Source organism: Pelophylax lessonae (genome assembly GCF_965119305.1).
Source record: "Pelophylax lessonae genome assembly, chromosome: 1".
Lineage (NCBI taxonomy): Eukaryota > Metazoa > Chordata > Amphibia > Anura > Ranidae > Pelophylax > Pelophylax lessonae.
In genome coordinates this window covers 278,563,371-278,578,861 of record NC_138768.1, presented here as the reverse complement: position 1 = coordinate 278,578,861, position 15,491 = coordinate 278,563,371, and the positions used below count along the sequence as shown (strand labels likewise).

The 15,491-nt window shown below is 38.4% G+C and overlaps 1 protein-coding gene across 1 annotated transcript in view; it reads left to right on the top strand.

Moving 5' to 3' along the window:
• The first annotated feature begins 280 nt into the window (after positions 1 to 280).
• The window catches only part of RTN4R (reticulon 4 receptor), a 122,066-nt gene continuing 106,855 nt past the window's right edge, over positions 281 to 15,491 (top strand). Inside the window, exon 1 of the mRNA XM_082244236.1 lies at positions 281 to 409. Within this exon, the coding sequence (XP_082100362.1) occupies positions 403 to 409 (7 nt within the window). The 5' untranslated portion in view covers positions 281 to 402. The remainder of the gene's footprint in view (positions 410 to 15,491) is intronic.

The window sequence follows — 15,491 nt, the reverse complement described above, 5'->3', positions numbered from 1 at the left end:
TGGGAAATCCATCTTATAATCAGCGTGGGTGATGCCCATTGTTACATAACTGTATCATTTCTCTTTTAGTTTTCACAAGTGGTTTGCCGGAGACTAAGATCTTTTACATCACTGTATTTCTAAAGGCTTGTAGGATATTGACAATCTTGCATCTAAAGCAATTTTTTTAATACTCAAATTTCTGTCAGCTCTAGCTGCCTGGCTTTAGGCATTTCCTCATATATAAAAAGGTATTGCTGTTTCAGGGTTTATTGGTTGGTAACAATATTTTCTCTTTTGTAGGAGCTTCCAGTGATTGATGTATGAGTTCCTTTTCATTGTTTGGACTTGTGGGAATGAGGAACAGCTCTTCTGTGGTTCAAGAGAAAATTCAAAGAAAATGAAAGATTTCACGTTATAAACATGCAAGGTAATATACACAGAACAACACCATTGTTTTATATGCCAACAAGACAGACTTGAAGCAAAAATAGTTTGACAGAGCCATTTACAGCAATAAATTCTTAATATGCAAAATGGTCCCGTGCAACATAATAGAGAAATTCATGGGAGAATGCAGAAAGATTGAAAAATGCAAACTTTGGTTTGATTTGTAAAAACTGGAGCTATGGAAAGTACTGTTATTGCTAGTAGTAATCAATCCCAAAGCCTCATGCCAGCAGGTTTTCCTGCATTTGATGTGCATTCTAAACAAATTCCCATTAACTTCAATTGAGCAGTACACATGGCATGCTGCATTTTCCATTTAAACATATGTATTTGCACTTAAAAAGTAAACGCAGCGTTTGACAAGAAGAACCATCTACATGAGCCTTTGGGATTATCTAGTATAGGACCTGTGTTGACCGGCTTTTGTTTACTTCATCCCCATACATATCTTCAAGAATGCAAAACCTGCTTGAAAGAGGTCAAATGCAGATCAGAAGGAAGTCAGTTGCACTGGTAAATGACTTGAGTGATCTCAGTTGGGTTGATTGACTAAAACCAAGTAGTGCAAAATCTGATTCAGCTGTGCTTGGTAGCCAATCAGCATCTAACTTCAGCTTGTTTAATTAAGCTTTGGCAACAAAAACTGAAAGCTCATTGGTTTCTGTGCAGAGCTGCTCCAGAATTTGCACTCCCCAGTTTTAGTAAATCACCCCCACCATCTGAAACTTATGTCAAACTGATGCTATTAACACAGATCCTAAGGGTAACAAATAGCAATAATGATGCACAATATGGCAACCTATAGCAGCTAGTCAGATCATCTTAAAGGGTCATCCCACTAAAAACTGATATTTTATCCTTTTGTTAGATGCTGGATTTAAGTCACCTGACAGTTTCTTATATCTCTCAGAGACTCCAACAATGAGATATTTCTGGGTAGTTTTTGTATTATGGAGAATGCAACAGAAGATACTGGAACACAAGGGGTGGAATGAACACAAAAAAGTCTGAGGTAGATGGCAACATATGGCAGGGAGACCTTACTGTCAGAACATCGAAGAGCTTTAGGAAAACCAAAGTATGACTCAGCCAACTAGTCCACACATGACAAATAGATCACTTATAGGATGACTGACACTTTATTTGATCTGACTACAGTTACATAAATTATATCTAACCATCTTTCAGTTTTCTTAATATTGTTAACCAAGAACAACAGAAAGCCAAAATATTAAAATATTGTATGCATTGCCATATTTGCAGATCATGGTGACTCTATATCCTCTCTTATCCTCATATAAATACACCTATATGTTTTAGCTTTCTTTTTGTAAAAAAAAAAAAAACAAATATATATATATATATATATATATATATAAATATATATCAGCTAATATGAGTTTCTATAGAAATAGAATCACCTTTTTACTTGTTTTTATGATGATGTTCCATGCTGTCTATTATGTATAAATGCTGCAAATGTAGTCTTTTTATTGATCCTTACCATACTGCTAATAATCACTGATGTACATATCTAAACTTGCCATTCTAACGGATCTAAACTTCCTATGGGAGGTTATTTACTAAAGCTGGAAAGCGCTAAATCTGGTGCAGCTCTGCAAAGAAACCCAGCTTCCAGGTTTTATTGCCAGAGGCTAATTCAACAAGATGTTAGAAGGTGATTGCCCACCATGCACAACTGCACCAGATTCTAAATGCACCAGTTTTAGTCAATTGCATGGTTGGTGTCATGGCAGAGCAAGTCTAAACCAAAAAAAGAAATCGCTCCCATGATTTAACATAACACTTTAGGCATTTTGCAGGATGTCAAATTCTAGACCAGCTTTTTCAACCAGGGTGCCCAGGCACTCTGGAGTGCCTTCAGGTTTCTTCAGGGGTGCCTTGGCAAAATGCCTAAAAATTGCCCATAATTGTATACAAGCCAGCAGGTGGATCAATCCTGCCTTTTAGTTAGACAAATATTTTTTTCCGGCATCCTAAGGACCAATTATGTTACCGGTTGATAAAGAGGACATAGGGTGCCTGTACAGCATCACTGTTTAACCCCCCAACCCTTCTCTGTCAGCACTGGGTTCATGTTAGCTGAGTGAGAGATTTGAGGGAGAAGAGGAACACTGGAATACTAGCTAGTACCAGTGTGCAAAGGTCTATTTGCTTTGGAAGAGTAAAGCCCCGTACACACGTACCGATGGTCGGCATACAAATGTTCGTCTTTTCTCCCCGGGATGTCGGTGTCTGTTGAAAAGTGCAAAGACAGCACAAGGACAGCACAAGAATTTTGTCTGCAGACTTCAGCTGACTGCAGAAGTGATGTCATGTAATGGTTAACTTTCCCTGTGTTTTTAATTTTCTGAGCATGCCCAGTCTTGCAAATCTGCGGTCTGTCGGCCGAATTCTGTACTGACAGGCGAACAATCGTCCGTTCTGGTGTCCGCAGACAAAAATTTTCATGTTTGCAAGAAAGACTTTTGTCCGCGGATTGTGCGCAGACATCTGTCGGAGGCACCATACTAACACGCGTACAATCGGCAGATCTTTCGTCCGCCGACGTTTGTATGCCGACGATCGGTACGTGTGTACGGGCCTTAAATCACCTCTAATGTTGGATGCCCTACATGTGTGGATGTTGATGTATTATGTAAGACTAATAGTTTTGTATTTTACATTTAAGATTGGGGTGTCCCGAGATTGTGGAGAGTTTTAAAGGGTGCCTTGACTGAAAAAACATTGAGAAACACTGTTCTAGCTTGTATACTAGTTGATGTGTCATTGTAAAGAAAGATGGAAAATATTGAATGGTTGCATTTATTCATTTTAAAAATCTCCTTCAAATAGACTAGAATTTTTCTTCTCTAAGAACAGTTGTTACAGTGCATAATAAAAATGTTGTGATTAAGCACCCATGCAACAATTTAAGCAGCATATGTGATGTTCTTTCTTTGTTATTTAGTTTCGTATTTATATTCCTGATTTAGAGTGGAAAGGCAAGCAATTCAGTTCTAAATTAAAAGAAAAGTCTGTCAGGCATTCTGGTGCCAATAGCACATACTTCTGCTGTCATTAAAAGACTATGGATTCAGCAAGATCATTTCATGTAGCAACACAATTGCTGCCACCATCTACAGCAATATTAGGGCCCATCTGTGCTGGATTCACTGTATTAATCTCCTACATGATATATTGTGTTTTTCGTAAATGATTACATAGCCAACGACCACTAATGCCAAAATCTCCACGGTGTGATTATGTTCTGGGTCCCTCAGTTCCACCTCTTTTTTTTCCTGAAGAGATGTGTCACATAACATACAACACTGCCTTCTGTATTACCACTTATCTTGTTATTCCAGAAAATAAGAGATTTATTCCTCATATTAGAGTAGCCAACAAAAACAGGCAGATCACTCTTTTGTGCTCTTGCGGCTAAATGTATATCACCATAATTGTAATAACATTATAACAAAAAGATGTTTTAAGCTTATTACAAACCATGTAGATACAGATATTGCTGCAGTTCTAGGCTGTGGATGGAGTCAATATCTTTCAAGCAAGTCTTGATTCAGGAGTTCATTAAAGAATGGTCACATTTTCAATGTGCCACATTAGCTGCAGCAATTTGCATAAATGTATTTTATTTTACAACCTAGAGTACAGATTAGTAAATGTATTATCCAGCAAAAGGTCAGCACTCATTAGGTTTATTACTCTGAAGTATTAGTGGCTGTTTTTGCTCTGGTCATTAGACTGAATTAACAATGTTTTACGAGTAAGTATTTTTGTTTTAGCCATGTCACTGTAATTTTCAAATTTCATTGGACCTAACTGAATAAAACTGTCACTTTTTTATCCGGGTGCATTAGCATTGTGAATTAAGCCTGTTGGCTGTAACATCCATGTTGTTTTTAACCTAGTAAAAATTAAAGTCCAGCTCCAGGATATCAGCAACCACCCCCTCCAACCCTTCCCTCCCACCCAACTAAATAACCAACCAGTGATATGTAAAAAAAAAAAAACTATGCAAATTTTGATTTTATTTACCTGAAACTAAGGTTGTGTGTCGATCCTTTTCTCTTCTTCTGCTTTTTTTTGGGGGTCCTTACTTGGGTGTCCACATCACTGACTGCATGATATGAACATTTTCTATTGGAGGATGTGAGTCCTCTCTTATTTGTTCCAGAGGCAGTAGAATGTTTGGGGGCGGTGAGGGGACTAGTGCTCAAGAAGATAATGGGCAAGAAAAATCTCTGGGCCCCATGGCAGGAAATTAGCTTGGCACATAGAAGAAACTGTGGGGGTAAACTACAGGATGACTTAGGAAAAGGTGTTTGGAATTAAGGCTGAAGAATAAGGAAATGAATGCACAATGTAGTATTTAAATTTATTTTTGACTGGACTTGGGCTTAAGGCTCCACATTAAGTTGGTGCTACTATATGAGCAGAGCTGAGTGTGTTAGGGGGCTTTTAAACTATTCTCCATATGTATATTGGGTTCAACATAAAGGTGCATGGTTTAGATAACTATTGTAGCTATTAAATAATTAGATATTGATTATAGCTGCATTTATTCTGAAAAATGCAAAGCATTCTTGAATGCCACCCGTGCCAAGCAGTTGGCCTTCTGTGTTCAAAATTCAGCAGTGCCGCTGTTGGCACAGGACCTGAATGCAAGTAGTGATCACTGGAATAGCAGTGCCCACTTCAGTGATTTTCAGCTTTCAGAGGCATTGGTTAGGTATGGTATATGCATTGTTGCATTCAAGCTGCACAAATGTATAAAATATCCATACCTGAAATCCATCTTTTAAAAAAATATTTTAAAAATGCATATCTTTTTAGATTTCTCAATAATAGCACCAGATTTGAACATGGTCTGTCTTAACAAAAGATTGAAGGTCTGGGTTTTTCCATTGCAGTGCCATCTTAAGAGCATTAAAGGGCCCCGGGCAATGCAGTGCACTGGGTCCCTGCCTACACAATCACCAACAAGAATAAAAATGCAAATTTTCGAAAATGCGATGATTATTGACACAGCAGTGCAAGGCTAAAGACAGCTTCCAAATTCGGCGACTGGGTCTGGTGAACACACACACAAACACAGATGGGAGTCAGACTGGACTGTCCTGTGTTTGCCTGTTCCCGGGCATTCCTGCAGTTGTGGGCTCTCCCTCCACGGCCCAAGTGGCCTAACAGTATCGCAGGGCCGACAGGCGCTTGCCACCTGCTAAGTTCTGCGGCAGGATGCACATGGGAATCGGGACTAATTCTTGGCTGGGGCTGGGTCACTGGGCAGGTGGGGCCCCCAGGCAGCGATCCCATTTGGTAAGATGGCCCTGCTCCATGTATACTATTGAGAACTGGATCCAGCCAGTCCCCAGCTCAGCTATTGGAACAGATCCTGTTGAGCTAGTTGAGAAATATGTTTAATATATATTTTTAGGTATGCTGTGTGAATGGGAACACAGAACAATATAGATCAGTTTTCTCAAATTTGACTACAAAAGTGGAAATACACTTTAAGAACCTTTAAGGAAAAATGCAGCTCAGTAATTAATGTTTCAATAATAAATACATTTAATAAGAATTATTACTTCTAAATTTTTATATGCCGTGCACAGATAACACTAGACAGCAGGATTAAGATAAAAGGTTGATTAATTAATAAATAAAATAAGATGACTCCGATACTACTGTCAATAATAGGTAGTTATACAGAAAACAAGAAAGACAAACAATCCAGGGTTTTCCAGCAGAGTTAAAGAAAAAAGGGAAAGGAGTAATAAAAGAAGATACATATACATAAAGTGGAACTTTCATAGGGAGTCCCAGGGACAAAAAAAAAAAAATTAAAGCTATCGTTATGGATAAAAACAGGTAAGCAACAAGCAAAGAACAGCTATAAAGTTGACAGTCTTGGTGACTCTACAACATATACAGTATAGACATGGTCAGTAGCCGGGCAGCCGTTCTGACATCTGTTACCTACCTTGTTTTGAAGCAACTGATATGGCCCACTGTGCCAGCTTTTCTTGACGTTTTACTTCAGAGTGCATTTTTGCTCCTTTGAGTAAATAAATTTCTAATAATTACTACACTTTGCATGTTTGTGTTAATCTCCTTGTCCCTCAGATGCCATTAGCAGCTCTTCACTACTCTGGCCAAGCAGTGTTCTGGTATCTATGGCAGTCAGTTGTGTTGATTGCATACTGTTCATCACAATGGATGTTCCTGCAGCTCCCATACGGTAGAATAGCCTGTCTGTTTGCATGGTCAGCTCAGGTTTAACAAAGTTGTATAAAAAAAGCTATACAAATTTAATGTTAATTACTAAGTATTTAAAATGCTGTAACAAACAAAAAATTAAAAAAAGGTATGCTAAGCACCAATGTCCTTTAGCTTTTTTTGTTTTTTAAAATCTCACTATAGGGCACCATTCACAAAGCAGTATTTTCCTCTTTGCAGCAAAACAGGCATTTTTCAAAAATGTTCTTGCAATTCACAAAAAAACGCTACTACAATACCACATGCAGTATTTCATCAAAATGTGCGATAGCGATATTTATCCCATAAAACCATGCAGTATTTTATCCCCTGCAATATCCAGTGGGATGCATACAGTGGGGAAGAATTAGAACCCCTGTCAGATTTTTTTTGCTAATAAAGAAGTAGAATCGTTTAAACTGTAGAAATATGCCAACTCACTAAGTCAGTTTGGTCCCTGCAGCATATGTAATAATGATCTAGAACTTGTGAAACAAGACTCATTAAATTGTGGCTCCACATCCCTATAGAATAGATAAAAAATGGAAAGAAAAAAGAACCTTGGGGTTTTATAGGTAGCCACTCATAACCCATGGAAGAAATAGACTCAAGTGTTTATATAAAAATTATTATTTTATTGGAACATGATTAAAAGGAAGATAAAAAGCAATACAGGAACATATATAATATATTCTCATATAGCATAGGAAAAATAGGCTCTCCCTTAAACATAGGAAGGCAGCCTGTGGGGATACCTGTAGTATAATCAATATAACATATAGTAAAACAAGGAATAGGATAGCTTCTATGGGTTTCCACGGGTATCTCTGGAAATGGCAGGATCGCTACACGTTTCACAAGTAGCTTCTTCAGGGGATCCTGTCAATGCCAAATTCCATACGGGAGGAGACAGAGATGAAGCATCTGAAGCCGCAAGATGGAACAGTAACGAATGGGGGTACTTAGATGCACCTGTCCCAGCGATAGGGAGGGCAGGGAGCCCACACACCAGGGCCTCACTCCAGAGTTCCAAAACCTGGAGTGTCAGTTGAAAGCCAATAGTACTTGTGGATAGAAAGTGTTACATAGATCCATAGATCAAAAATTCTCACATATGTAGAGAGTGGTCCGTTTGATGATTCCTCACCATTAGTAAGTGCTGGTCCTAGTATAGCTCCCCTCTCTCAATAAAGAGTCCCAACGGCATCTTCCATGGCTAAGCAGGTATTCCATAAATACTCTAAAAGAAAAAAAAACCCAAAGGAGAGGGGGGTTGTAATATAAATTCCCAAGGAGCTTCCATGTCCACCCCATATGAGTAAGGTATGACCTCTATACATACTGCCACTTGGGTACATACCACTGCCCTGCTGGGAAATCTTCTCCACCATCTCACCTCTATCTCTGCCTCCTCTCCCCCAGCCTTCCCTCCTTAAATGGTGGTCCTGGCCCAACACGCTCAACAGCGTTTGATGTCATTCAAAACCCAGCCCTGCCCTGCTAGCATGTATGGCCAGCCTTAGTTTTTTTAAAGTGTGTTGATCTTTTAAAATATTAGATGCATGCCACAATGCGAACTGCACATAACATGTGTGTTAGACATAATTTCTAAATTAAAGAGTATGAAACCTTTTGGCTAATAAAGCATTTGAAATTATCCTTCTTATCCTTTTTTTTTTTACATGTCTAATTGAACTCCTTGCTGGCTATGAAATGCCATTATTTTGCTTTATATAGATGTACAAAGTTTATTTCCTAGTCATGCAGAGACTGATGACTTTAGTTTATACTAAGGATTATGGAATAAATGGGTCAACATAATAACTGTTCAATACACCTCACAATGTATGTTTACCCTTATGTTTCTTTTTGTTTTTACGTTGACTGAAAATACAGTTTTTTGGCATAAACCACAGACGCGCAGACCTGTTAAACCATCTGGCAACAATCAATCACTGCTCTTCTTTAATAGCAACACAATATTAAGTAAAAATATGTTATCCGCCTATTATATTACAAGATTGTATTTTCTTCAAAAAATGTGGATAAGCCTTATATAAATAAACTAGATGTAAGAACTTGGTAACATGTTTAAGCATTTAAAGGGTAAGTGAAATTTACCCTAAAGTTTCATCTCAATCATATTACTCTACAGCTTCATATCAATCATATTATCTACAGCTTCATAGCAATACATTGCACTGTCATTAAGGTTGAATTCCAGGAATATTACAAAATATTTCCTTGCAGTGGGATCCCGGGGAGACTTTCCTGCCGGCAGAACATAATGATTGCCAGCTATAGCCAGCGGGACCAATCACTTGAGAAAAACCAAGTCGGTCAATAGATCGACTTGTGTACAACCAGAGTGCCCATACATTGATCGAATTTTCTCTGATTAACCGGCTGAATTTCGATCCATGTATGGGCGGCTTAAGGGTGCAGAGATAAACTCTATTACTATTACTATTGGACAGGTTGAATGAATTAAGGATGTCTAAAGGTATATGGTAGCTAATAAAGGTTATGCCTGCACCCCCTAGACTAAAGAAGCATTTAACCCTTAAAATGGTGGGGGGGGGGGCGCTACTGAAAAGGTAGATATTTTCTTATGCTCGAAAATTCAGCATTAACATTTAAATGTTCAACTTGGCTATATGTAGCTCTAGCAGACTAAAACGTGAGCATATTTTAGTTTAATCAGAAACCGCACAGCTGTGCAGAGAGTGGACAATAATATGCAAAGAGCTTTAAATCAAAGTAAGTGGATAATTTCTGTTTGCTGAGGTTAGAAATGATTGGATGCTGTGGCTTACTTCGCATTGCTTATCGTTGTTGTAATTTGAAATTCTTTAGTTCTTTTGTATTAAAACAATTGTCTAATGTTCAGACTAATAACTATGGATTGTTGGCACCCAAATTACTTCATGTAGAAACCATTCATGCAGTTTTACTCTCAGGAAAGACCATAAAGTATCTGAACTCCATCAAAGCAGCTAAAATGCCTTGATGCTTAAGAAATCCCTAATGGCTTTCCTAATTAAACCTAGCTGATTGGTCAGTTATTCTTAGTTTTTTAAGGGGTAAATCTATTTCTGGGATGTATTATGACTGTACATATTCAGAATGATGAGCTTTGTACACTAAGAAAAATGTATAAATGTGTAAAGTTATTCAACCTGTAAAGATTATATTTATGCCTACCTTACCTCTCTATATGTGCATCCAATTACCCACTCCAGCCCTGGACCAGTTCAGACACTTCTCACATCTATGTATACATTTTGCTAGAAAATTACTTATAACCCCCAAACATTATACAAATATATATATTTTTTTGCAAAGGCCCTAGAGAATAAAATGGTGGGTGTTGCAATTTTTTTATGTCCCACAGTATTTGCACAGTGTTTTTTCTTTGGTAAAAAATACACTTCAGTGAATTTTAATGCACAAAAACACAATATAATTGGTAAAATATAAAATATGTCCTTATGCTGAATAAATAAATGCCTAACATGTCATGCTTTAAAATTGAATGCACTTGTGGAACAGTGCCAAACTGCGGTACCTAAGAATCTCCATGTGTGGTGCTTTTACAGATTACCAGTTTAGAGTTTCCAAAATCGGTTTGATCAGATGTTTGTTAAAGTTGGTAATGGCTTGTTTGCATGAGACTGAAACCAGAAGTGATGAACTCCTCATTGCTTCCAGTTTCTGAAGTCACTCACTGGGAGGAACAACATCAGTTACTTTCTTGTCCCAAGAACCAGATGATGCTGGTCGCATTCTTACCGCCCCCCCCCCCTTCCTCTGCCTGTAAAAGTAATCCAGTGACTTCTTAGCCACTAAGATTACTTTTACATTAAAGGGAATCACTGGCTCTAAAAAATGATATCTCCATCATTTCTGAAGTTGCGGCGATTACCGACATGTCACCCTTCCAATCCAGTAAAGTACCGGTACGTTGCTGGATGGCAACGTGGTGGTGGTGGTTAAAGTTCAACCACAAATATCCATTTTCTGTATGTTTGTATACTACTAGTATGTCCTGCATAGTGCTACTGGAAGTCATAGATTTACATGTAGAACATGCTAAATAAATAGCACTGAAAAATAAAAGTCCTCAGAGTGGAGGGGATCAGATGGGGAACATTTGTGAAGGTATTAGCTAATGATCATCTAACCAAGTCAAAATAAATAATTTGCATAGTTTTTCTTTAAATGTCTGTATTTTAGACAAATATTGTCCAAACTCTTCTAGATTTTTTTGAGTTCTTGGACTTAAAGTGATTGTAAAGTCTAATTTTTTTTTTTTTTACCAAACATGTTATACTTGTGCAGTCGGTTTTGCACAAAGCAGCCCGATCCTCCTTTTCTGGGGTCCCTCGCTGCTGCTCCTATCCCCTCCCTCCTGTCGAGTGCCCCCACTGCAAGCATTTTGCTATGGGGGCACCCGAGCCAAGCTGCAGCTCCGTGTGTCCATTCAGACATGGAGCTGCGGTTCAGCCACGCCCCCTCTTTCTCCTGATTGGCTAACTGACTTGGATTGATAGCAGCGGGAGCCAATGTCACTGCAGCTGTGTCTCAGCCAATGTGTTGTCACATGTGATTATACAATTCTTGGTTTGGCATACTATGCATAAGATTTCTACTACATATTGTACGCATAGTACGAAAAAACTGAAAGAGAAAACTTGTTTTCTGCTTTATGTCCCATGTTTTCCCCTGCATTTATATTTTTCTTTGGAATTGTTAAAAGCAAAGTACAGATTTTTAGATTATTCTGTACACTGAACCTTTTAACTGCTTCTGGACCGCCCACCACCGATTTATTGGAGCAGGGCGGCCCTCCTGCGTGAACCGACATAGGTCTACATCGGTCGTGCGTCTGCAGCTAGGCACTGCCACTCGGCAGCGGGGACTCCGATGCATGGGGCAGACGGCTCTGATTGCCGCCTGACACCCAGGATCGTTCCCCGCTGAGAGAGAAGAACAGTCAGCTGTTGTAAACACAGCTGGCCGTTCTTCTCTCTAAAATGATCACAGAGTCCTTGTGATCCTTCTATATAGGAACACAGGTCTCTTAGATCATTTCACATGCCCAACCCCCATACAGTTAGAAACATGCCCCTAGGTACACATTTAACCCTTTGATCACCCACAGTGTTAACCCCTTTCCTGCCAGTGTCATTGTTACAGTAACAGTGCATATTTTTAGCACTGATTACGGTAATAATGTCACTGGTCCCCCCAAAAGTGTAAAAAAATGTCAGTTAGGGGTCCGATCTGTCCGCTGCAATGTCGCAGTCCCGCTAAAAATTGCAGATAGCCGCCATTACTAGTAAAAAAAAAAACAATAAAAATTACATAAATCTTTCCCATAGTTAGTAGACGCGATAACTTTTGGGCAAACCAATCAAAATACACTTATTGTGTTTTTTTTTACCAAAAATATGTAGAAGAAAACAAATTGGCCTAAAATGTTAAAACATTTTGATTTTTAAATTTTGTTAGGGGAATGTTATATAGCAGAAAGTGAAAAATATTGGTTTTTTTTCCCAGAATTGTCGATCTTTTTTTGTTTATAGCGCAAAAAATAAAATTTGCACAGGTGATCAAATACCACCAAAAGAAAGCTCTATTTGTAGGAAAAAAAGGACGTCAATTTTATTTGGGTACATTGTTGCAAAACCGCAAAATTGTCCGTTAAAATAAGTGCCGAATCGCAAAATATGGCCTGGTCATTAAGGAGGAAAATCTTCTGGTCCAGAAGTGGTTAAGCTGTCTGGCAATAATCAATTATTGCCCTGCTCCAGTTTCAAAGAAATATTAACTAACAATCTGTTCTGCATTTACCTTGCTTCAGGATTTCAAGATTTCCTAACAACTGGTTATAATCTTAGAGCTGTTAAGTAAAGGAAGGATCAAATGATACTGTGCTGTAATTAATTCTAAATATAGTCAAATAAATAGAAAACATATTGAGATAATAATTACAATTAACATTGTGATTTGAGGTGTAAAACATAAGACAGTCTTTGACATGAAAGACATGAAAGCTATCTACCTTAGATAAAGCCTGGGCCACAACCCTACTATACTGATATCAGGCACTAATTAGATGACAGGCGACTTCCCACCGATTAGACACTTGAGTAACCATGACGGATAATACATTTTCACAAGAAAGCCAAACTTTGTCTACACAGTCACATACTTCCAGCTCTAATGCGTCAGCTTTCCTAGATTACCCCAAAGACAGCAAAGAATTGTTGGGAAACGTTGAACTCCTTGAAAACAATAATATATATATATATATATATATATATATATATATATACACACACACAGTATCTTACAAAAGTGAGTACACCCCTCACATTTTTGTAAATATTTTATTATTTCTTTTCATGTGACAACACTGAAGAAATTTACACTTTGCACACAGCCAATAATGTCTAAACCGCTGGCAACAAAAGTGAGTACACCCCTAGGTGAACATGTCCAAATTGTGCCCAAAGTGTCAATATTTTGTGTGGCCACCATTTTTTTCCAGCACTGCCTTAGCCCTCTTGGGCATGGAGTTCACCAGAGCTTCACAGGTTGCCACTGCAGTCCTCTTCCACTTCTCCATGACGACATCACAGAGCTGGTGGATTTCAGAGACCTTGCGCTCCTCCACCTTCCATTTGAGGATGTCCACAGATGCTCAATATGGTTTAGGTCTGGAGACATGCTTGGCCAGACCATCACCTTTACCTTCAGCTTCTCTAGCAAGGCAGCGGTGGTCTTGGAGGTGTGTTTGGGGTCGTTATCATGTTGGAATACTGCCCTGGGGCCCAGTCTCCGAAAGGAGCGGCTCTGCCTTAGTATGTCACAGTACATGTTGGCATTCATGGTTCCCCAATGAACTGTAGCTCCCCAGTGCTGGCAGCACTCATGCAGCCCCAGACCATGACACTCCCACTACCACACGTGACTGTAGGCAAGAAACACTCGTCTTTGTACTCCTAACCTGTTTGCCGCCACACACGCTTGACACCATCTGAACCAAATAAGTTTATCTTGGTCTCATCAGACCACAGGACATGGTTCCAGTAATCCATGTCCTTAGTCTGCTTGTCTTCAGCAAACTGTTTGTGGGCTTTCTTGTGCATCATCTTTAGAAGAAGCTTCCTTCTGGAATGACAGCCATGCAGACCAATTTGATGCAGTGTGCGGCGTATGGTCTGAGCACTGACAGGCTGACCCCCATCCCTTCAACCTCTGCAACAATGCTGGCAGCACTCACACGTCTATTTCCCAAAGAAAACCTCTGGATATGACACTGTGCAATTGCACTCAACTGCTTTGATCAACCATGGCGAGGCCTGTTATGAGTGGAACCCATCCTGTTAAACTGCTGTATGGTCTTGGCCAACATGCTGCAGCTCAGTTTCAGGGTCTTGGCAATCTTCTTCTAGTCTAGGCCATCCTTATGTAGAGCAACAATTCTTTTTTTCAAATCCTTAGAGAGTTCTTTGCCATGTTGAACTTCCAGTGACCAGTATGAGAGAGTGAGAGCAATAACACAAAATTTAACACACCTGCTCCCCATTCACACCTGAGACCTTGTAACACTAACGAGTCACATGACACCAGGGAGGGAACATGGCTAAATTGGCCCAATTTGGACACTTTCAATTAGGGGTGTACTCACTTTTGTTGCCAGCGTTTTAGACATTAATGGCTTTGTGTTGAGTTATTGTGAGGGGAAAGAAAATTTACACTGTTATACAAGCTGTACACTCACTACTTTACATTGTAGCAAAGTGTAATTTCTTCAATATTGTCACATGAAAAGATATAATAAAATATTTACAAAAATGTGAGGGGTGTACTCACTTTTGTGAGATACTGTATATACACACACACACACACACACACACACACACACAGTATATATATATATATATATATATATATATATATATATATATTTATATATAAGGAAAAATATAATGGTTTGTGTTCTGTCAATAATGTTTTACTATTTCTGTTCTTAAAACTTAAAAACTTCTAAACTTTACAATTTCTTCTTACATATGTAGCAATAATTATTTTGAATATATTATATTTATGTCTGTTATTTATACAGTTGGCAATATAAAAAAATAATAATTTTATAGGATCTTTGCTTTAAGCAAATGACTAGTTTTGGTCAACTGTAGTGCACTTTTAAATGTGTACTGAGAACATGTATATGTGAAAAATATGAATAACTGGTATGACCACAGGGATACAAAATATGAGCATGACCATTGCAGTAAATGTGTAAAAGCTAGACTTAACCATACAGTGACTGCTTCCATTGCTAAATTTTGGGCTAACTTCATATTTTTATAATCATTTTGCTGTTTCTAATGCAGCTAATAAAAAGCTGCCAGCAGCCATGAACACTGTCTTACTGGTTCTAATACAAATCAGATTGCTTCCAATTCAGATACTATAAACCAGATGATGCAATAGTTGGTAGAAGTTTTAACCTTGCCAAATGTCTCAGAGCTTCCAAATGTATTTATATAGCTAGGAAGATGACTGTTCAGGGAGTGCCATTTGACAGCAGATCAGGGATATTGGCGCACATTGTAAAGGAGTTTTATTCACAAACCTTTACTATTAATTTCTATATTATACAAAAGTCATAAATGTAACTTTTACCATACTATTTCTAATAGCAAATAATAAGCTAGTGTTGTGCTACTGATCCTGATCTTCAATAAATATTGACTACTAGATAACTAACA